This window comes from Zea mays, chromosome 7, assembly GCF_902167145.1.
Source record: "Zea mays cultivar B73 chromosome 7, Zm-B73-REFERENCE-NAM-5.0, whole genome shotgun sequence".
NCBI lineage: Eukaryota > Viridiplantae > Streptophyta > Magnoliopsida > Poales > Poaceae > Zea > Zea mays.
This window is the reverse complement of record NC_050102.1, coordinates 183,440,973-183,462,426: the sequence shown is the minus strand read 5'-3', so window position 1 is coordinate 183,462,426 and position 21,454 is coordinate 183,440,973. Positions and strand designations below refer to the sequence as shown.

General features: G+C 47.7%; 1 protein-coding gene across 1 annotated transcript; it reads left to right on the top strand.

Moving 5' to 3' along the window:
* The first annotated feature begins 13,352 nt into the window (after nt 1-13,352).
* Nucleotides 13,353-21,221, top strand: LOC103633595 (actin-related protein 2). Its single transcript, XM_008655288.4, has 15 exons — nt 13,353-13,549; nt 14,368-14,478; nt 14,566-14,700; nt 14,840-14,911; nt 15,001-15,079; nt 15,192-15,241; nt 15,831-15,934; nt 16,020-16,088; nt 16,164-16,227; nt 16,299-16,367; nt 16,473-16,556; nt 17,005-17,063; nt 20,416-20,482; nt 20,767-20,850; nt 20,935-21,221. Exons 1-15 carry the CDS (start codon nt 13,508-13,510, stop codon nt 21,013-21,015), a joined length of 1,170 nt encoding a protein of 389 aa, XP_008653510.1. The 5' UTR covers nt 13,353-13,507; the 3' UTR covers nt 21,016-21,221.
* Nucleotides 21,222-21,454: the final 233 nt, after the last annotated feature.

Here is a 21,454-nt window from a genome sequence, read left to right as displayed (position 1 = left end):
TAGACAAAGACTCTCAGCTCTCAAGCTTCCATAACAATCCAACACACAGTGGAGTAGGGTATTACGCTCTGGCGGCCCGAACCACTCTAAATCCTCGCGTGTTCATGTGCTTGGTGATCGCTTAGCAAGACAGGCAAAACGCTTAAGCCCCTTACTCATCTTAGGATTTAGGGCGGGTGCATTTCGCCACCCGGCCGGAGAATTCCCTCTCCGACATTTGGCGCGCCAGGTAGGGGGCTAGGCATTAGGTTTTTGCTTGTTTTCTCGCTCAGCATGATGGTGCAAATCGTGGAGCACCGCGCCGAGACTTCAACGGATTTCCTGGTGGAGGAAGAAGTTGTTTCTTCTACACCGCAGGTTCCCAACTGCCCAAAGCCGGGCACTGCTGCTGCGCACGCCGCACGGCAGCATACAACTGCGCAGACATCCCGGACTCCGTTGAGAGCGGCTTTGGGAGCATTGTCAGCAGCCAAGGAGTTGCTGCGTCACCCTCCAAGCTCCACGACCTCACCGGGGGCCATGAAGCAGTGGCGGGACGACGTCGACCGGCTGCTCGGCATGGCACATTCTACCTCGACCAGGTCGAGACCACAGTCATCCCGCGCGCCAGCATGAGTCATCGACGTCTGTGCGCTCACCCTCAGTGAGGGGCACACAGACCAACGACCTTCAAGCAGAGCTCAACCGTAGGCGTGCGAGAGAGGACGCTCGGGTCTCTTTAGAGAGCGCGCGCGAGCGCCGGCAAAACATCGAGGGTCGCAACCTCGACCAAGACTTCGCTGCGGTAGCACCGCAGGCCCCAATGGGCATCCGGTCCCAAGCGGGTGTCCCCTTGGCCGGCGTAGGCTGCGCCGCTCTCGTGGATCATCTCCATGCGGCGTCATGGCCATCCAAGTTTCGGCCACACCTGCTGAAAAAGTACGACGGTACGTCAAATCCGTCAGAATTCCTGCATGTGTGAGAGCACCTAAAGGGGGGGTGAATAGGTGATCCTGTAAAAACTTGAGACTTAACGCCACAAAACTTGATTAGGAGTTAGCACAATAAAGCCAAGTGTCTAGAGAGGAGTTCTTGCAAGACACAATAACCACAAAAATATCAACACAGAGAGGCACAATGGTTTATCCCGTGGTTCGACCAAGTCAACACTTGCCTACTCCACGTTGTGGCATCCCAATGGACGAGGGTTGCACTCAACCCCTCTCAAGCGGTCCAAAGACCCACTTGAATACCATGGTGTTTTGCTTTGTTTCACTATATCCCGCTTGCGAGGAATCTCCACAACTTGGAGCCTCTCGCCCTTACACAATTTGATGTTCACAAAGAAGCACAGAAGTAAGGATGTGATGAGCAACGCACACAAGACACAAAATCAGAGCACAACCACGCACACAAGTCACAACTTGAGCTCACAACACAACCCGGAGAGTTCTCTACTCAAATGGAGCTCTAGTTGCTATCACAAAGAATCAAATGCGCGGAATTGGAGTCTTGGTGCTTAGGAAATGCTTAGAGAATGCTTGGTGTTGTCCTCCATGCGCCTAGGGGTCCCTTTTATAGCCCCAAGGCAGCTAGGAGCCGTTGAGAGCATTCCAGGAAGGCAATTCTTGCCTTCTGTCGACTGGCGCACCGGACAGTCCGGTGCACCACCGGACACTGTCCGGTGCGGATTTCTTTCCTGTTTTGGCGCAGCCGACCGTTGAAGATCCAGAGCCGTTGGCGCACCGGACAGTTCGGTGCCCCCTTCTGACCGTTGGCTCTGCCATGCGTCGCGCGCGGATTACGCGACCGACCGTTGGCCCGACTGACCATTGGCTCACCGGACAATCTGGTGCACCACCGGACAGTCCGGTGATTTATAGTCGTACGCCGTCGACGAAACCCGAGAGCAGCCAGTTCGCCAGAGCCAGCCTGGCACACCGGACACTGTCCGGTGCACCACCGGACAGTCCGGTGCTCCCAGACTGAACTGTCTTTGGCTGAACAAAGCCATCTCTTTTCCAAATTGATTTATCCTGTTTCCAGTATTTAGACACAATACATTAGTCATTAAAACAAAGTACTAAGTCTTAGAAACATACCTTTATGTTGATTTTCACTTTGTCCATCATTTGGCATATATTAACACATGACCACTTGTGTTGGCACTCAATCACCAAAATACTTAGAAATGACCCAAGGACACATTTCCCTTTCAATCTCCCCCTTTTTGGTGATTTATGTCAACACAACAAAAAGCAACTCAAAGAAGTGCAATATCAATGCAAATGAGAACACAAATTTGTTTTGATTCAAATTTGACATATTTGGATCATTCTTTGCCACCACTTGGTTTGTTTTTGCAAATCAAACTCAATTTCCTATCCCTAATTCACATTCACTTGTTGAGGCATAGAGAAAGGTATTCCAAGAGATTCCAAGAGAAATTGATCACTGATTCAAAAACTCCCCCTATTTCCCATAATCAAACATTCTCCCCACAAGAGACCAACTTTTGACAAAAGGAGACATTTAGAATTTTGACAAATCAAAAGTCCTAACTCTACTATTTTCAAAATTCTCAAGTGGTAGCTGATCCATTTGTTGCTTTGGCCCTTAATTTCTCCCCCTTTGGCATCAAGCACCAAAACGGGATCATTTTTGGCCTTTAAACCTCATTGCCTCACCAAAATTGTCAATTAAGAGCAAAAGGCAATAAGAGACACGAAGATGAACTTGGAGTAAGTTACCCTCTTATCGGAGTGCAGTAGAAGTCTTTCATGGTCTAAGTCCATCTTTCCCTTTCAATCCACCTTTGAAACTAATTTAAGAACACTCAAGCATATGATTAGCCCCAAAGAGTCAAGTTGTTGCACATCTCCTTCGAAATATGTGTAGCACTTGCAAATGGACTTGTGAGGTCCGGGGAGTGTTTGTACAACTTGAACACCACAAATACATAACAAATTGCATAAGGAACATGATCAAGGCATAAAACACATGTATGCTAAAAAACAATCCAAGTTCCATGAATCTAAGATATTTAGCTCACTACGCAGCCTGCAAAAGGTTTTCTCATCTAGAGGCTTGGTAAAGATATCGGCTAGCTGGTTCTCGGTGCTAACATAAAACACTTCGATATCTCCCTTTTGCTGGTGGTCTCGCAAAAAGTGATGTCGGATGTCTATGTGCTTTGTGCGACTGTGTTCAACAGGATTATCCGCCATGCGGATAGCACTCTCATTATCACATAGGAGTGGGACTTTGCTAAGATTGTAGCCAAAGTCCCGGAGGGTTTGCCTCATCCAAAGTAGTTGCGCGCAACACTGTCCTGCGGGCAACATACTCGACCTCATCGGTGGATAGGGCAACAGAAGTTTGTTTCTTAGAGCTCCACGACACCAGGGACCTTCCTAAAAATTGGCACGTCCCTGATGTACTCTTCCTATCGACCTTGCATCTAGCATAATCGGAGTCCGAGTATCCAATTAAGTCAAAGGTAGACCCCTTTGGATACCAGATCCCGAAGCAAGGCGAAGCGACTAAATATCTAAGAATTCGCTTCACAGCCACTAAGTGACACTCCCTTGGATCGGATTGAAATCTAGCACACATGCATACACTAAGCATAATATCCGGTCTACTAGCACATAAGTAAAGCAAGGAACCTATCATAGACCGGTATGCTTTTTGATCAACGGACTTACCTCCTTTGTTGAGGTCGACGTGTCCGTCAGTTCCCATTGGAGTCTTTGCGGGCTTGGCGCCCTTCATCCCAAACCGCTTGATCGAGTCTTGTGTGTACTTTGTTTGGGTGATGAAGGTGCCGTCCTTGAGTTGCTTCACTTGGAACCCAAGGAAGTAGCTCAACTCGCCCATCATCGACATGTCGAATTTCTGCGTCATCACCCTGCTAAACTCTTCATAAGACTTTTGGTTAGTAGAACCAAATATTATGTCATCGACATAAATTTGACACACAAATAGGTCACCATCACAAGTCTTAGTGAATAAAGTCGGATCGGCTTTCCCAACCTTGAAAGAATTAGCAATTAGAAAGTCTCTAAGGCATTCATACCATGCTCTTGGGGTTTGCTTAAGTCCATAGAGCGCCTTAGAGAGCTTACACACGTGGTCGGGGTACCGTTCATCCTCAAAGCCAGGGGGTTGCTCTACGTACACCTCCTCCTTGATTGGCCTGTTGAGGAAAGCGCTCTTCACATCCATTTGGAACAACCTGAAAGAATGGTGAGCGACATGGGCTAACAATATGCGAATTGACTCTAGCCTAGCCACAGGAGCAAAGGTCTCCTCAAAGTCCAAACCTGCGACTTGGGCATAACCTTTTGCCACAAGTATAGCATTGTTCCTCGTCACCACTCCGTGCTCGTCTTGTTTGTTGAGGAACACCCACTTGGTTCCCACAATGTTTTGCTTGGGACGAGGCACCAGTGTCCAAACTTCATTTCTCTTGAAGTTGTTGAGCTCCTCCTGCATGGCCAACACCCAGTCCGGATCTAGCAAGGCTTCTTCTACCCTGAGCTCAATAGAAGAGACAAAAGAGTAATGCTCACAAAAATTAACTAATCTCGAGCGAGTAGTTACTCCCTTGCTTATATCACCCAATATTTGGTCGACGGGATGATTCCTTTGAATCGTCGCTCGAACTTGGGTTGGAGGGGCCTGTTGTGCTTCTTCCTCCATTACATGATCATCTTGTGCTCCCCCTTCATCACATGCCTCCTCTTGATGAACCTGTTCATCGTCTTGAGTTGGGGGATGCACCATTATTGAGGAAGAAGGTTGATCTTGCTCCTTTTGTTCCTGTGGCCGCACATCTCCAATCGCCATGGCGCGTATTGCGGCCGTTGGAATGTCTTCTTCATCTACATCATCAAGATCAACAACTTGCTCTCTTGGAGAGCCATTAGTCTCATCAAATACAACGTCGTTGCTTCACTTGGAACCCAAGGAAGTAGCTCAACTCGCCCATCGTCGACATCTCGAATTTCTGCGTCATCACCCTGCTAAACTCTTCGTAAGACTTTTGGTTAGTAGAACCAAATATTATGTCATCGACATAAATTTGACACACAAATAGGTCACCATCACAAGTCTTAGTGAATAAAGTCGGATCGGCTTTCCCAACCTTGAAAGAATTAGCAATTAGAAAGTCTCTAAGGCATTCATACCATGCTCTTGGGGTTTGCTTAAGTCCATAGAGCGCCTTAGAGAGCTTACACACGTGGTCGGGGTACCGTTCATCCTCAAAGCTAGGGGGTTGCTCTACGTACACCTCCTCCTTGATTGGCCCGTTGAGGAAAGCGCTCTTCACATCCATTTGGAACAACCTGAAAGAATGGTGAGCGGCATGGGCTAACAATATGCGAATTGACTCTAGCCTAGCCATAGGAGCAAAGGTCTCCTCAAAGTCCAAACCTGCGACTTGGGCATTACCTTTTGCCACAAGTATAGCCTTGTTCCTCGTCACCACTCCGTGCTCGTCTTGTTTGTTGAGGAACACCCACTTGGTTCCCACAACGTTTTGCTTGGGACGAGGCACCAGTGTCCAAACTTCATTTCTCTTGAAGTTGTTGAGCTCCTCCTGCATGGCCAACACCCAGTCCGGATCTAGCAAGGCTTCTTCTACCCTGAGCTCAATAGAAGAGACAAAAGAGTAATGCTCACAAAAATTAACTAATCTCGAGCGAGTAGTTACTCCCTTGCTTATATCACCCAATATTTGGTCGACGGGATGATTCCTTTGAATCGTCGCTCGAACTTGGGTTGGAGGGGCCTGTTGTGCTTCTTCCTCCATTACATGATCATCTTGTACTCCCCCTTCATCACATGCCTCCTCTTGATGAACCTGTTTATCGTCTTGAGTTGGGGGATGCACCATTGTTGAGGAAGAAGGTTGATCTTGCTCCTTTTGTTCCTGTGGCCGCACATCTCCAATCGCCATGGTGCGTATTGCGGCCGTTGGAATGTCTTCTTCATCTACATCATCAAGATCAACAACTTGCTCTCTTGGAGAGCCATTAGTCTCATCAAATACAACGTCGCTAGAGACTTCAACCAAACCCGATGATTTGTTGAAGACCCTATACGCCTTTGTATTTGAGTCATAACCTAACAAAAACCCTTCTACAACTTTGGGAGCAAACTTAGAATTTCTACCTTTCTTCACTAGAATGTAGCATTTACTCCCAAATACACGAAAGTATGAAACATTGGGTTTGTTACCGGTCAGGAGTTCGTAGGAAGTCTTCTTGAGGAGTCGATGAAGGTAGACCCGGTTTATGGCGTGGCAAGCCGTGTTCACGGCTTCCGACCAAAACCGCTCGGGGGTCTTGAACTCTCCAAGCATCGTCCTTGCCATATCGATGAGCGTCTTGTTCTTCCTCTCTACCACACCATGACGTGGAGAATCAAATGCGCGGAATTGGAGTCTTGGTGCTTAGGAATGCTTAGAGAATGCTTGGTGTTGTCCTCCATGCGCCTAGGGGTCCCTTTTATAGCCCCAAGGCAGCTAGGAGCCGTTGAGAGCATTCCAGGAAGGCAATTCTTGCCTTCTGTCGACTGGCGCACCGGACAGTCCGGTGCGGATTTCTTTCCTGTTTTGGCGCAGCCGACCGTTGAAGATCCAGAGCCGTTGGCGCACCGGACACTGTCCGGTGCACACCGGATAGTCCGGTGCCCCCTTCTGACCGTTGGCTCTGCCACGCGTCACGCGCGGATTACGCGGCCGACCGTTGGCCTGACTGACCATTGGCTCACCGGACAGTCCGGTGATTTATAGCCGTACGCCACCGACGAAACCCGAGAGCAGCCAGTTCGCCAGAGCCAGCCTGGCACACCGGACACTGTCCGGTGCACCACCGGACAGTCCGGTGCTCCCAGACTGAACTGTCTTTGGCTGAACAAAGCCATCTATTTTCCAAATTGATTTCTCCTATTTCCAGTACTTAGACACAATACATTAGTCCTTAAAACAAAGTACTAAGTCTTAGAAACATACCTTTATGTTGATTTTCACTTTGTCCATCATTTGGCATAGATTAACACATGACCACTTGTGTTGGCACTCAATCACCAAAATACTTAGAAATGGCCCAAGGGCACATTTCCCTTTCAATGTGTACGTCACCGCTATCACAGCAGCAGGTGGAAACAACGATGAGATGGCGACATATTTTCATGTCGCCTTGTCTGGACCTGCCCGGACTTGGCTCATGAACCTCACCTAGGGTCAATCTACTCCTGGGAAGAGCTCTGCGCGCGGTTTGTTGCGAACTTCGCCAGCGCTTACCAGCAGTATGGTGTGGAGGCCCACCTCCACACGGTAAGGCAGGAGCCCGGGGAGACTCTCCGGACGTTCATCTCCCGCTTCACCAAGGTGCGAGGTACTATACCTCACATTTCCGATGCTTCCATCATCACGGCCTTCCGCCAGAGAGTACGTGATGAGAAAATGTTGGAGAAGTTGGCCACACATGACGTGGAGACTGTCCCCACACTCTTCGCTCTGGCCGACAAATGCGCCAGAGCCACCGAGGGCCGTGCATGGCACTCGGCCCCACAGACCGGGGCTGCCCAGTCGGGTGGCTCGGGTGCCGTCCCCTGGGACGGTAAGAAGAAAAAGAAGAAGGACCGCGACCACTAGAAGCCGCGGTCCACCGCTCTAGTCGTTGCAGTTGCGACCAGGGGCCGAGGCGACCGCAACAAACGCCCACGACCGCAGAGGGGTAACAGCGGCTCATGCCCTGTCGCCACAGCGCCGCGGAGTGTCGCGAGATCATTGACCTCGCGAAACGCGTCAGCGAGCGGCGCGAGCAGTCTTCTAAGGACGGCTCCCCACCTTGTCGCCGACCTGGCAAGGAAAGGGTCGACGACGACGAGGTGGCCGCGGTTGAACGGGACCTCGGGTATCAGTCACCCGAGGGGGACCTGAAGGATGTCTTCGTCAGAGACTCCTACTCCGGTGGCGACAACTAGATGGACCCCCGGAGGGACCCCGTACTCCCCGGTCTATGGGGCCGAAGCCTGCCTTCCCCCGGAAACCCTTCTAGACTCCCCACGGGTCCAGGCTTCTGACAAGTCCATGCCGAAATGGCTACAACACGAGGATGATGACTCCCTCATCAAACGCAGATGGAAACCCAGGGTCGGGACCTAGTCCTATGACAAGTACCAAACCAAGAAGGGCTCCGCAACTCTCCCCGGCTGGGAAGGACCCTTCAAGGCGACGGGAATGCATCGACCCGGGGGTGACTATCTTGCTACGACTGAAAGAGTACCTCTTCCTCACCACTGGAGCATCTCTGTAAGTTCTATCCATAGGAGCAAGTCTGAGGGGTCGAATTTTTCTCCCTTTTGTAACTAGGTAATGCATATGTGTACGCCAACCCGGTGAGATCCGCCCTCATAAGCCCTGCCTGTTGGTCTGCACCCATGCATGATAAATTATAAAGAAAAGATTTACCCCCTCATATGTGCCTCTATGATAGTTTTATCCTACTGCTACATGGTCTTGCCTTGTAGTTTTCCGGATGTTATTTTATCTAACCCACCCAAACAGTTCCCATTCCATCAGACATAATGACATCCGAATTGAAGAGTTAGGCTTGCAATTTAGGACCTCTCTGCGAAAGCAGGAGGGCCCGACAGCCTGGGGGCCGGTTCTAAAGAACGAGAGCCCGTTCCATGGGGTGGTCTGGAGCCTGTGTGGCCGCTTAGCCTGGTCCCGTACCCGAAAGCCTGCACACTCCACCACTCCGTGACGGGTACCCTAGTATTTGGAGCTATAAGTCCTGTGGGTCCGGCAACCTGGGGTCCGAAACTAGAGAATGGACACTTGTCTCCTGGGGTGGTCCGGAGCCCGTGTAGCCGCTCAGCCTAGTTCCGTACCGTGGGCCTGCACGCTCCACCACTCTGCGACGGGTGTCCTAGTACCTAGAACCACCATCTAGGGGGTCCGGACGCACAACTTGGCCTCCCATACTAGACCCCGTAGGTACCGAGCATGTATCAAAGGATGGCTAGTGTCAGATGGCGGGTCCTGTGGGTGTACTACTAATGCTCCCTAGCCGAAGCTGTGTGCAGGCCTAGGTCCCAGTCGATGCTACCTCATGGGGGCCAACTCTTTCTTGGGTATGCTGGTCTGCAGCCTCGACAAATCGAGCCTACATCCCAGGGGGGCAGGTACCAAAGAGGAATCGGTTACACCACACACAACAGGGACAAGTGGTACACATATACGTGCTAATACTGCTTGATAAATAGTACTCAAAAGTACCTTACAAAAAACAAAAGTATTACATCCGCCTTCAAGCGGAGCCCTAGCTCCATCTCTACTCTACAGGAATGAACTACCTCCACACCAGTAGGGCCAGCGGAGGCGGCCACCTCTGCACCTTGGGCTTGCCGGCGACGGCGACCACCTCAGCGCGTGTGAAGAGGTCCTCGCCCCTGTCCTCCTATGAGGGTGAGGACAAGACCATCCAAGAATGCGACCGCCACCTCCACGGCGTACAACGTCTTGTACGTCCCCCTGGGCGGCGTCGGAACAGCGTGGCCGGCGGCACAGGGGACGCTGCGGATGCGACGAACCTGCGCACGGCGCGACCGTCGCTCGTGCGGTGGACGGACAGCCACGCCTCGCTCGGCGGCGAGAGGCAACATTGGAGGCGGCACCAAAGCCATCAAAGCCAAAAAGATGGAGCCGCAACACGACTCGCTTCCCACCCAAAAAGAATTGGGGGGCGCGAGGGATGGAGCCGTGGCTCAGCCCGCTGTCCACCTTCACGAGGCTGGTAATCATCCTCCCCCCGAATGCTGGAGGAAGAAGTGGGAAGGAGCGTCGCCTCCACGAACATCCCACAGAGGTAGGCGATGATGGCCGCCTGAAGGATGAAGCAGGACACCACGAGTAGAGGCTGGAGGCCAAGCCCCTCCAACAGTTGCACGAGGAAAGATGGGATTGACAGAGCCAACTCGCTGGGGAGTTTGGAAACAAAGAACACAAACTCTTCGGCGGCGAGGTCGCCGAGAGAAGAGACACCGACACAGGTCCTCCCGGCAAACGCCAGCATACCCCATCCAAGCGGGTTGCGCACCAAGTTGAGTGCCACCTCGAGTTGGAAGCGCTCGCGAAGATCTAGCAAGGCCATGACGGCTACAACGACATAAGAGCACGAGGAGCTCGAGGGTGAAAGAGCGCTGATGAGAATGGCTACCACGCTTGGGGGAGTCCCTTTTTAAAGAAGGATTCTCCCACTGGCGCCCCGAAGCGCCACAGAAGACCTCGCCCGACGCGCGCCAAGGTGACCCAGTCTCTGGCATGGGGGCCCAGGCCCACGAGTCATGATCCTTGGGCGTTGGCCACCGTGTGCGGCGAAGGCAAACCGCCGCACAAGGAGCATGCCACCACCCCGCGGTAGCGCGTCCCTTCATCTTCACTACGACCAACGGTCAAGAAGGCGAACCACCGCACAAGGAGCGTGCTATCGCCTCGCGGTAGTGCGCCCCCTCGTCTCCGCTGCAACCAGCGGTCCAACCTCTAGCATGGGGGCCTAGGCCCACATATCATGCACCTGGCGCGCCGGTTTCTGTGTGCGAAGAAGGCAAAGGTGAACCGACGCGTGGAGAGCACGCCACCGCCTGCGGTAGTGCGCCTCTTCGCCCCCGTCGAAACCGACAGCCCAGTCTCTGGCACGGGGGCCTAGGCCCACGAGTCATCCTCCTTGGGCGTCGGTACCTGCGTATAGAGAAGTCGCACCGCCGCTCGCGCCAGTACCACGCCTCCTCAGGGCCGCCACAGAAGACAGAGAAGTTAAATTTTCAAAACCAATGCAGCGACTCGAGGCACCCCGTGCATGGGCCAACAAAGCCATTAAGTGCAGAGGTCACGGGTCATTCAGCCGCGGGGACAGGTGTGGCAGTCGGCGTGACCAAGGGCGGACCAACAGTAATTACACCAATGGGCGCGCAGAAACAGCGAGCCAATCGCCAATCAAACTTTGGCCCCACCTGCAGGTAGGGATGGCAATGGATGTCATTTATCCGCGTACCCGCGGATAAAAAACCCGTTGGGCACGGTTTTGGGTACGAGTCTGTACCCATGGATACGGATACGGATAGCACTTGATATCCGCGGATATTTTTAAAACGGATACGAAAAATCAATATCCATACCCGAATATCCGTTAAAATTACACCCATCCCACAGGCCCACGGGCCACATCGCCACAGCCCACAACGCCACAAGCATTCTCCAGGCTCCCAGGCACAGAGCGCAGATCTCCAGCTCGTCCTCAGTCCCTGCGTCGCTGACTCCCTGCGCAGCTCGTTCTCAGTCCCTGCATCGCTGACTCCCTACGCGCCTGGCCGCCTGCGGCCTGCTCCCCTCAGTTCCTGCATGTGCTACCTCCCCTCAGTCCCCGGCTCCAGCGCGGCTGTCCCGGTGTAAAGTACAGGTTATTCCAGATGCAACGACTTGTTGATTGTTTTTTTCACCCAAATGCAAGTACAGGTTATTCCAGATGCAACGACTTGTTGATTGTTTGAATTTGCTGGATTTATATATTTTCTATGTGTAGTGGGCAAACGGATTTATCCGCGGATATCCGTTACCCGCGGGTAACGGATGTGGATACTGTTTGTTATCCATGGCGGGTAACGGGTACGGGTTTGGATATCGGATATAAGTCGCGGATATGGATGTCTAGAGACACTATCCGCGGATATTTTACCCGTTGCCATCCCTACCTGCAGGCTCGTATCCTCCCCTGAGGCGGGCCCGGGGGCCACTGTTGGTACCCTGAATCAGGGGTACCCCTTACTACAGTATGAAGACACGGTGCCCGTACGACGATCTCTAGCCGCACGGTGAACAACACCCGACCCCACCGCGTGGACGGCTCAAGGGGCACCACGTGGCGAGAAAAGATGATACATCCCAGGATGTATCAGTTGGACCGGACCTCCGCGAGGAAGCACCGGACCCCCTGTACGCACAACCCGGACCCCCGATTACGGTCCGGGACTCCCAAGTAAGCATGCCGGGTCCCTTGGATGGGGTCCAGATCCCTCCGAGTAAGGTCCGGGCCACAGCGAGGTCCTGGGACAGGGGATACCCTGGCGTAAGCAAGGGTCCGGTACTGACACGTGTCCAGGCCTTATCCTGTGCGCTTGCGCTCCCCGCTCAGGCGGAGACCCGATGCTGCCACGTGACTTGTTGCCCGTGACATAAGCCAGCGGGCGGAGCCTGACGTAAGGCCTCTAGGCCACGCGGTCTCTGCATTTATTGCGGAGAGGACGCGCCGCCTGTCCACCCTGCTGACAGGCGATGTGCCCCCTCAGCATTTAATGCGTCCTGTCCACTCCGCTAGCAGGTCGCGCGAGGGCCATCCTGCAGACGGCGCGTCTGTCCAGTCCATTGTCAAACAGTGCGCCCGTGCTGCGCGACGCACTGTGTCCATCATCCCTTATACGAGAAGCTTCCCCTGCACGCCGATGCTATGCAGATCTCAGATGTCAATGCGCGAGAAGATTGCTCCAGCAGCGAACATTAGTAGCTCCAAGCACTATATCCGTTATGTTCCTGGGCCCACATGTCGGGGCTCAGCACCCTTGTACATGCATCCCTTTAGCTATAAAAGGGGAGTCATGCAACGTTACAACACAAGCTCTCTTAGACCAAACTTAGACAGAGACTCTCAGCTTTCAAGCTTCCACAACAATCCAACACACACTGGAGTAGGGTATTACGCTCCGACGACCCGAACCACTATAAATCCTCGTGTGTTCATGTGCTCGGTGATCGCTTAGCAAGACAGGCAAAACGTTTAAGCCCCTTCTTCATCTTAGGATTTAGGGCGGATACATTCTGCCACCCGGCCGAAGAATTCCCTCTCCAACAGTAGAGATGTAATGTTGTAATGTAATGTTATTATCTACTGTCTTTTGTATACCATTGAGCTAGGAATACAAATGTAAGACCAATTTACATGTATAATTTGTTTGAGACTAATTGTACATTCATTAAGTACCATATGAATGCTGTTTACATTTATATTTATATTCATTATCATTTATATTAACGTGGACGAAAAAATGTAGGCTAATAGAATTATATTTTGTGACCGCGAGTATTTTGTAACTAGACAACGATTAACACAAGAGAAGCAACATTTTTTTTGGGGAAATTTGGATCATACCATTAAAAGATCACCACTTTGGATCCATACCATTACTATCTCACTTACATGTGGGTCCACATGAGTCAATGACATGTGAGATCCATGGTATATATCTAAAGTTTGGATCTTTTAATGATATAGATCCAATTGTTCTTTTTTTTTGAGAGGGAGGAACACAAGAGAAGCACTAACGACACGAGTAGTACTGATCAGGGTCAGGGACCGTCCGTAGTTTCAGTCCCGCTCCCGCAGTCTGGTTCGTCTTCTCTTCTCCCCACCTGTCTCCACAATTCCCCATAGGAGGAGGGGGAGGTAGAGAAGCGCGAATGGAGAGCAGGAACGTAGTGGTGTGCGACAATGGTACCGGGGTAAGCCCTCCCCTCCCTGATCCACACCATCTCCGCTTCCTTCCTAGACTAGATCCGCCGCCCGTTCTTACTCTGGGTCACGCCCGAGTTTCTCGCGTACCACCCCGACGCAATCCGCTGCTGCTTCGGCCACCGACTCGGAGGAGCCGGTTCGTGAGTGGACCGCCGGTGGATGGATTCGGCTGGACGGTGGCTGGGAGCCATGGATGACTCGAAGCGAGACACGGTTGTTTGCTGGGGCATCGGTCGCCGCAGTTTGGTAGTTCAGGGGCATTGGATTAGCTTGAAACCACATTTGCTGACGCAGTCGGGAATTGTTATTCACAAACAATGGCGTGGGGTGCTCGAAAAGTTGGAAAAAATTGCTATTTTAGCCCTTCTAACGTGGGCTCTCTGTATATTCAAAATTTGCTGGTCAAAAATGTCTAGGTCTTGTGTTGACAGCGTATTTGGGTTAAGTTCCATCCCCCCCCCCCCCCCCCCCCCCCCAATTTTTTGTTCAGTTGAAAACCATAAATTATTTCATGAATGTCAGACATATAGTCTGTAGAACAATGCAGTTACTAGATAGATATATTGATGCACAGAAGAAATGTCGATTCAGCCTGAGGCTTTTAGTACAAGCTAAATTTTCTGTGTACATGTGATATCCTGCTGAAAATTTGGTGACCTTAATCTGCTCTCAGCTTTCGCCAGTATTATAATACATTATACGGACAGATGCGAGGCTTGTTGAGTCTCCGGTATGAGTAAACGACAATGAGCCAGATTACAAAAGTGGATGATTCATTCTCTAATTCCACACCTTCTGGTCGCAGTATGTGAAGTGTGGCTTTGCTGGTGAGAACTTCCCTACATCTGTGTTCCCTTGTGTTGTCGGACGACCGCTACTTCGCTATGAGGAGTCACTTCAGGAACAAGAATTGACGGTCTGAAACTATTTTTGTTACCATCTTTCTGGAACTTACTTCATGTTCATGGGTACATCTTATAATAGGTGCTTATGTTCGTTGCAGGATATTGTTGTTGGAGCAGCTTGTGCTGACTTGAGACATCAACTTGATGTATCATATCCTGTTACCAATGGCATTGTTCAAAATTGGGATGACATGGGCCATATCTGGGATCATGCCTTCTACAGTGAGCTCAAGGTATATCTATATTGCTGGTATGCTTTGCCCTTACTTGTTATGCCATACCCTTTCTCCAAAAAGTTGATATCCTTAATTATATATCCTAAGTCTCCCAGCTCTTGGTAAACTGAGACCTTTCTTTTTTTTCTTCATTTAGGTTGATCCATCTGAGTGTAAAATCCTACTGACAGATCCACCACTCAATCCCGTGAAAAACCGAGAAAAAATGGTATGCCATTTCCTTTTATCAATTTGTCACATACTGCCACATCTGTAGTTTCTAACATCAATGCGTAAAAAATTGAATCCCATGAACAGATCGAGACAATGTTCGAGAAATATAACTTTGCTGGGGTCTTCATCCAGATCCAAGCAGTTCTTTCACTGTATGCTCAAGGTCATCTCTCCCTCCTGACCATGTGCTCCTGTCTGGGGCTTTGTGCATCCACACAAGCACATACAAGATCACATTAACACTCCACTCTACATGTATTTATTATATGTTTCAGGCTTGCTAACTGGACTTGTGATAGATTCTGGTGATGGTGTTACTCATGTGGTATGTCAATACCGTTCTTCCCTATATTTGACTAAGTATTATGGTTTGAGAGGGGGGGGGGGGGGGTAATTTCTAATCATCTTCGTGTAACCAGCTCAAATATCATGGTAGCATCATATTAACCCAGAACACTGTAGGATGGAATTTTAAATAGTGCGCCAGTCAATGATTCAGTACGCTGTATGAAAGCCTTTAAGAATTTGGGATCTTTACATTTATAAATTAGAGATCAATCACATATGAATAATAGCAAAAAGATATAACACTATCTAATTGACCATTGTATATTATCTGGTTTTTAAACTATGTTTGAATCCTCTGCATCTCATGCTCTTTTTTGTTTTCAGCGTGTCCTTTTGATGTTTTTACATCATTTTCTTTTAAAAAAACTACAACCATGCAATTTTGCTCATGTTGCAAAACCTATTTCCATTTGGGATATTAAGTTTGGACCAGAGATCAACCTTCTTTATCCCTGTGCGACAAGTGTCTACTTTAACAAATACTTTGATATGAAGCTTTTAATTTTAACTAATTTATTCCACTTCCAATCTTAAATTTGTACCTACCATCTTTTTCATGCATTCAGGTGCCTGTAGTTGATGGATACTCTTATCCACATCTGACAAAGAGAATGAATGTAGCTGGAAGGCATATAACATCTTATCTTGTTGACCTACTCTCAAGGAGAGGGTAATACCTATCTTTCTCTGAAGATTTCTTCTGCAGTTGCTGCTACATTATTTTTATAATTCAATTAATTCTCCCACTTTAAAAGGTATGCTATGAATAAATCTGCTGACTTTGAGACTGTCAGAGAAATAAAAGAGAAGCTATGTTATATAAGGTAAGTTGTTTTATTTTCTTAATTATTGTTTCTGTCTTGCTGGATATCTAGTCATGACAGTTAAATTATGTACAGTTATGATTACAAACGAGAATACCAGCTAGGACTTGAGACCACAATCCTTGTGAAAAGTTACACTGTAAGTATGTTGTCCTGCTTCCATTTCTTCCCTGTACCTTTTCTTACTGTAAGCTTAGTTTTTGTGATCAGCTTCCAGATGGAAGAGTTATTAAAGTAGGCACTGAACGATTTCAAGCTCCTGAAGCTCTTTTCACTCCTGTAAGACTTCCATTTCTGTTTCTGCATAATGTTATTGATCACAGTATGCAATTGTGTCAGCAAAGTCAGCAATAAGTTATTATTCACCAAATATTTGTTTAACAGGAACTGATAGATGTTGAAGGTGATGGGATGGCGGATATGGCATTCCGTTGCATTCAGGAAATGGATATTGACAACAGGATGACGGTATACATGTCTTACCAGTTCAATCGTTCAATAGTTCAAATGAAACATGAGCTAGGACACTAGTGAATTCAAACTTCCTCAATGATTTCTGCCTGATCGTGGTTGTATATAGTCATATATACTTTGGTGTAATATTTTTTTATTTAATATATTTGTATAGAGGCTGTAATACTGCATTCTTGAATATAGCAATTTGACAGAATACTACTATTAGACTTGTGGATACTTGTCTCATTGTCTTCTTTGCACGAAACACAACTTAAATGACATAAATTGAACAGTATAGTGCTTAAGGGTATTTAGAGTGTTGAATTTATTTAAATTTATGTGACATTTATATTCTGGACTAATGTCAAATTCAACAAAGGGGCTGAAACCATATTAAAAAATAGTTTGATCAGGTTGCACATCTTTTTCCCTTATTAGAATATCTTATCATGTTTCACAGCTCTATCAACATATTGTCTTAAGTGGAGGAAGTACCATGTACCCTGGTCTGCCAAGTCGGTAAGACTATATTCTTTTTTATGAATTCATGAGGATATGCCTGCCTTGCTAGTGTATAGTTTTGCTTGCCGCTTTGCTAGTGTTGTTGGTTGTGTTTGGCCTTGGTGCCACCCTGTACATAAAACTCCTATTTTCCCCTTAATGAATGACATATCTCCTGCCCCTACTTTCAAAAAAAGGAGAGACGACAGAAGTCTTCAAAAAAAGTGCCATCAAAGATGACACTTGGAAGGAAGAAGTTGGCACAAACAATATGTGAAAGAAGATGGCAACCTACATTTAGAAGGTGGCCTTAGAAGTGTGTGGAGCAACCAAAGGGAGTTGAGGCGAAGTTAAAGATATTTGGTGTAACGAGGAAGACCAAAGGGCTATTAAGGGTGTTTGAAACTGTTCTGCTCCTTGTTTTGCAACTCTGCTCCACAAACAATTTATGAAACACATTCAACTCCACCAACTCTACTGCTCAAAAAACTTGGAGTTGAAGCCAACCCAACTGATTCGGTTGAGCAGCAAAAGAGGTGCTCTAGAAATTGAGGTTTCCTATATCATCGTGAAGTTGCAAAGTATTTACCCACCTGTCACTGATTACATAAAAAACATTCCATTCTGTTCACTTCCCCATACACAAAAAAGCAACAATGGTGGCGGCCTATGGGTAGGGCGGCAACACTGTGCTGGGGAGGGACAGCAACGACCCTGCACCGGCTGGAGAGGGAGTGTGACTATGACCATCGCCGCCATCGTCGCTTAGGACCTCGCCCAGGACCTCGCACCCACCGCCCACTCATCCAGCCGGCTCCTTCGCCACGCCGCCTCCTCCACGTCGGTGGGTAGCTCTCCCCGTCACGCCTCCTCCTCCTGGTGGCTCGTCCCTGCCGCTCCTCATGGCCGATCAGTGGGCTCACCCCTCCCTTTCCTCCTCGCGTCTGGTCGGTAGGCTCACCCCCACACCTCCTCGTGGATAGTCAGGCGTTGCAACCCTACCGCTCCTCGGTCTGCGTTGACGAGCGGGGTTGCACTGGCGAGGATGGAGATTGCCGCCTCATGCCTCACGTTGTTCCATCGAGAGAGATGATTGGGATAGGAGAGAAACATTAGACTTGGGTCACCTACATGTGGGTCATTTAAAACAAATCCCTGAAAAAATTTGTCATTCATGGAGTTGGAGTCAAATGCTAAGCCAAACACTTTTTTCTATTCCAACTCCACATGAAGCAGCTCCATGGTTGAGTTCGTGGAGTGGAGTTGAATTTGTTGGAGTGTAGCAATCCCAAACACTCCCTAAGGAGGAAGAATGCTACAAATGTGTGTACCATGACAGAAGTGTAGACAACATAGAGAAGTACAATTTAGCAAAGAAGATCACAAAACGACCTGTAAGTGTGGCAAATGGTAGGGCATACGAGGATCTTTACCAGCGTTTGAGTACGAAGAAATGAAAGAAGGACATATATGGGATGACTTAGGGTTCGTGAGAGGAAGACAAGGGACTTCAACCAAGTTAAGTGCATTAAGGATGAACCAGAGCACTCTTGGTTAAGGAGGATGAGATTAGACATAGATGACAAGAGTATTTTGATAAATTATCCAATGTGGAGAATGTGGACACAACTTTTCACTTAGATGACTCTTTTGATGACACCAATAGGAGATTTGTGCATAGGATCCAAGAATATGAGGGCTTTGATAGTATCCCAATTGAGGCATGGAGATGCATCGGGCACATAGCTATATTATGGCTAACCAAGTTGTTCAATCATATCTTCCAGTCAAACAAGATGCCTAATGAGTGGAGAAGTGTATTGGTACTGATCTACAAGAATAATATAGATATTTAAAGTTGTACTAATTACCGGGGAATTAAGTTGATGAGCCGTAGTATAAAGCTATAGGAGAGACCCATCATCTAAATATCTAATAGAAATAATGAGGATCTGTATAAACCAATTTGGTTTCATGACCGGAAGGTCAACCATGGAACCCATTTTCTTAATAAGACAAGTGATGGAGCAATATAGCAAGTAGAAGAAGAACCTACACATGGTTTTCATTGACTTGAAAAAGACTTACTATAAAATACCAAAGAATGCTATGTGGTGAACTTTGGACAAACATAAAATTCCAACCAGGTACATTGGACTCGTTAAGGACACATACAACAATGTTGTGACTAGTATTCGAACAAGTGATAAAGACATAAATGACTTCCTAATTAGAATAAGACTACATTAAGGATCAACTTTGAGCCCTTACCCTTTTGGCTTAGTGGTGGATAAGGTCAAAATGGACATACAAGGGGATATCCCTTGGTGTATGTGTTTTGCGGTTGATTTTGTGCTAGTTGATGAAAGCCATGCAAGAGTAAATAGAAACTAGAATTGTGGTGGGAGACTCTAGAGTACATATATTTTAGACCAGCTAAAACCGAATATATGAGATGTGACTTCAGTACTTCTACACTTGAGGAAGAAGATGTTAGTTCGGAAGGTCAAGTAGTGGCTAGAAAGTATATCTTTCACTATTTAGGATAAATACTACAGAGAGATGGGGGTATCGATACCCATACAATCAAAACAGGGTGGATAAAGTGGTGCCAAGCATTTGGTGGTATGACAAGATGGTACCACTGAAGCTAAAAGACAAGTTTTATAGGACAACAATTAGATATATTGTATGATGCTGACTGTTGGCATATAAGAATACGACATGTTGATAAGTGTTGTGGAATTACGTAAATTTTGGATTTATGGCCATACAAAAAAGGATCAGGTCCGGAACAAAGATATATAGGCTAGTGGTAGCACCAATTGAAGGAAAGCTTGTCTAACACCGGTTGAGATAGTTTGGACATGTCCAACGGGACCTCTAAAGACACCAGTGGTGTAGTGGAATTCTAAAGTGCATTAGCAATGGGAGGAGAGGCAGTGGAAGGCCGGAGTTATCATGGAAAGGAGCTGTAAAAAGAGACTTGAAATGATGAAATATACCTAAAGATTTAGCCTTGAATAGAAAGACATGAAAAATAGATATCTACGTGCCTGAACCTTGACTTGTGATTTTTGTTGGGTTTTTTTTTCGAAAGCAAAAGATTGAGACCTGTCAGACAACCTGAAGGCCACCCTAGCCAGGTAGCCTACCCTAACTTGCTTGTGATTGAAAGGCTTTGTTGTTGTTGTTGTTATTGTACAACACGGAAAAACAAAAGTTTGAAACAACATATTACATACTAATTGTTTTTATTTTTGGCAGCCTTCTTGGATATTATTGTCTGAGTGCCTGTAATGTTTCTTATTGATTGTTTTTTTTCCGTTGAGTTGCATATTCTTAAACAAGTTACTACTTTTTTTACAAGGTTGGAGAAAGAAATTCTTGACCGTTATCTTGATGTAGTTTTGAAGGGAAACAAAGATGGCCTAAAGGTAATATGCACGAAATTATATTTCTATGGACCAACAGAGTTGCAAGGCTGTTGATGTTCTACCTTGCATTGTTGTAATTATTGGCCCATAGTTGTTATACTTCTCTGTTGACCTTTGCAACAAATTTATTGAACTCATGCATTGGTCCATACTCCATAGCTGTTATACTCATTGACCGAACAATTCAAATACGTTTTCCGAAAGGATATGCATTCATGTCAGCATTACCAATTTAGCATGTTTTCTCTGTTTCCTGTGGTGACACATTCTCTAATTGTACACAGAAATTACGGCTGAGGATAGAGGATCCTCCTCGGAGAAAGCACATGGTGTATCTGGGAGGTGCAGTGCTTGCTGGGATCATGAAGGTAATTCTTGTATATGCGAATGGCATTTACACTGTGATGGATTGCTAGCAATATACTTCCCCGCGTACTGTTTGGAACGTGCAGGATGCACCTGAGTTCTGGATAACCAGGCAGGAGTACCAGGAAGAAGGTGTAGCGTGCCTAAGGAAGTGCGGGCAGTCATAAGTCTTGCCACATATCATCCACAGAAGAAATGGAGGTTGCATGTGTAAAGAAGAGCTCTGTTGTTGGTGTTGTGTATTGTAGTGAGCTATAGCTGTCCTGAACATGCTTGGGGATAAACCATGTTTGTATTGGCCTACTCAATTTGACCTCTGTTATTGATCATCCTTTTTAGATATGGAACATGACGGCCACCTTTATTTGTATTTTTTTTGGTTGCCCCGATTGATTCCACGAACCTGATTGACGGAGTCTATTAGGTGGTCCCAAATCAGAAATTTGGCACTGTGCTGTAGAATCACAAGTTTTAAACTGTGTGTGCAACAGGAGAAGTGGAGGATCTGATTTGGTAAATATATATTTACTTCATCTGATCTGATGGTGAAGCCTTTGGTGCAGGTTTAGATTGCTCCGACAGGTTTCTTTATCATGGTATGCACCG

Bases quoted from the DNA above. Each gene is read 5' to 3' on its own strand.
- LOC103633595 (XM_008655288.4), top strand. From the start codon at position 13,508: ATGGAGAGCAGGAACGTAGTGGTGTGCGACAATGGTACCGGG. The intron at 15,080-15,191 runs GTCATCTCTCCC...TATATGTTTCAG, and splicing joins TCTTTCACTGTATGCTCAAG to GCTTGCTAACTGGACTTGTG. The intron at 20,483-20,766 runs GTAATATGCACG...AATTGTACACAG, and splicing joins GAAACAAAGATGGCCTAAAG to AAATTACGGCTGAGGATAGA.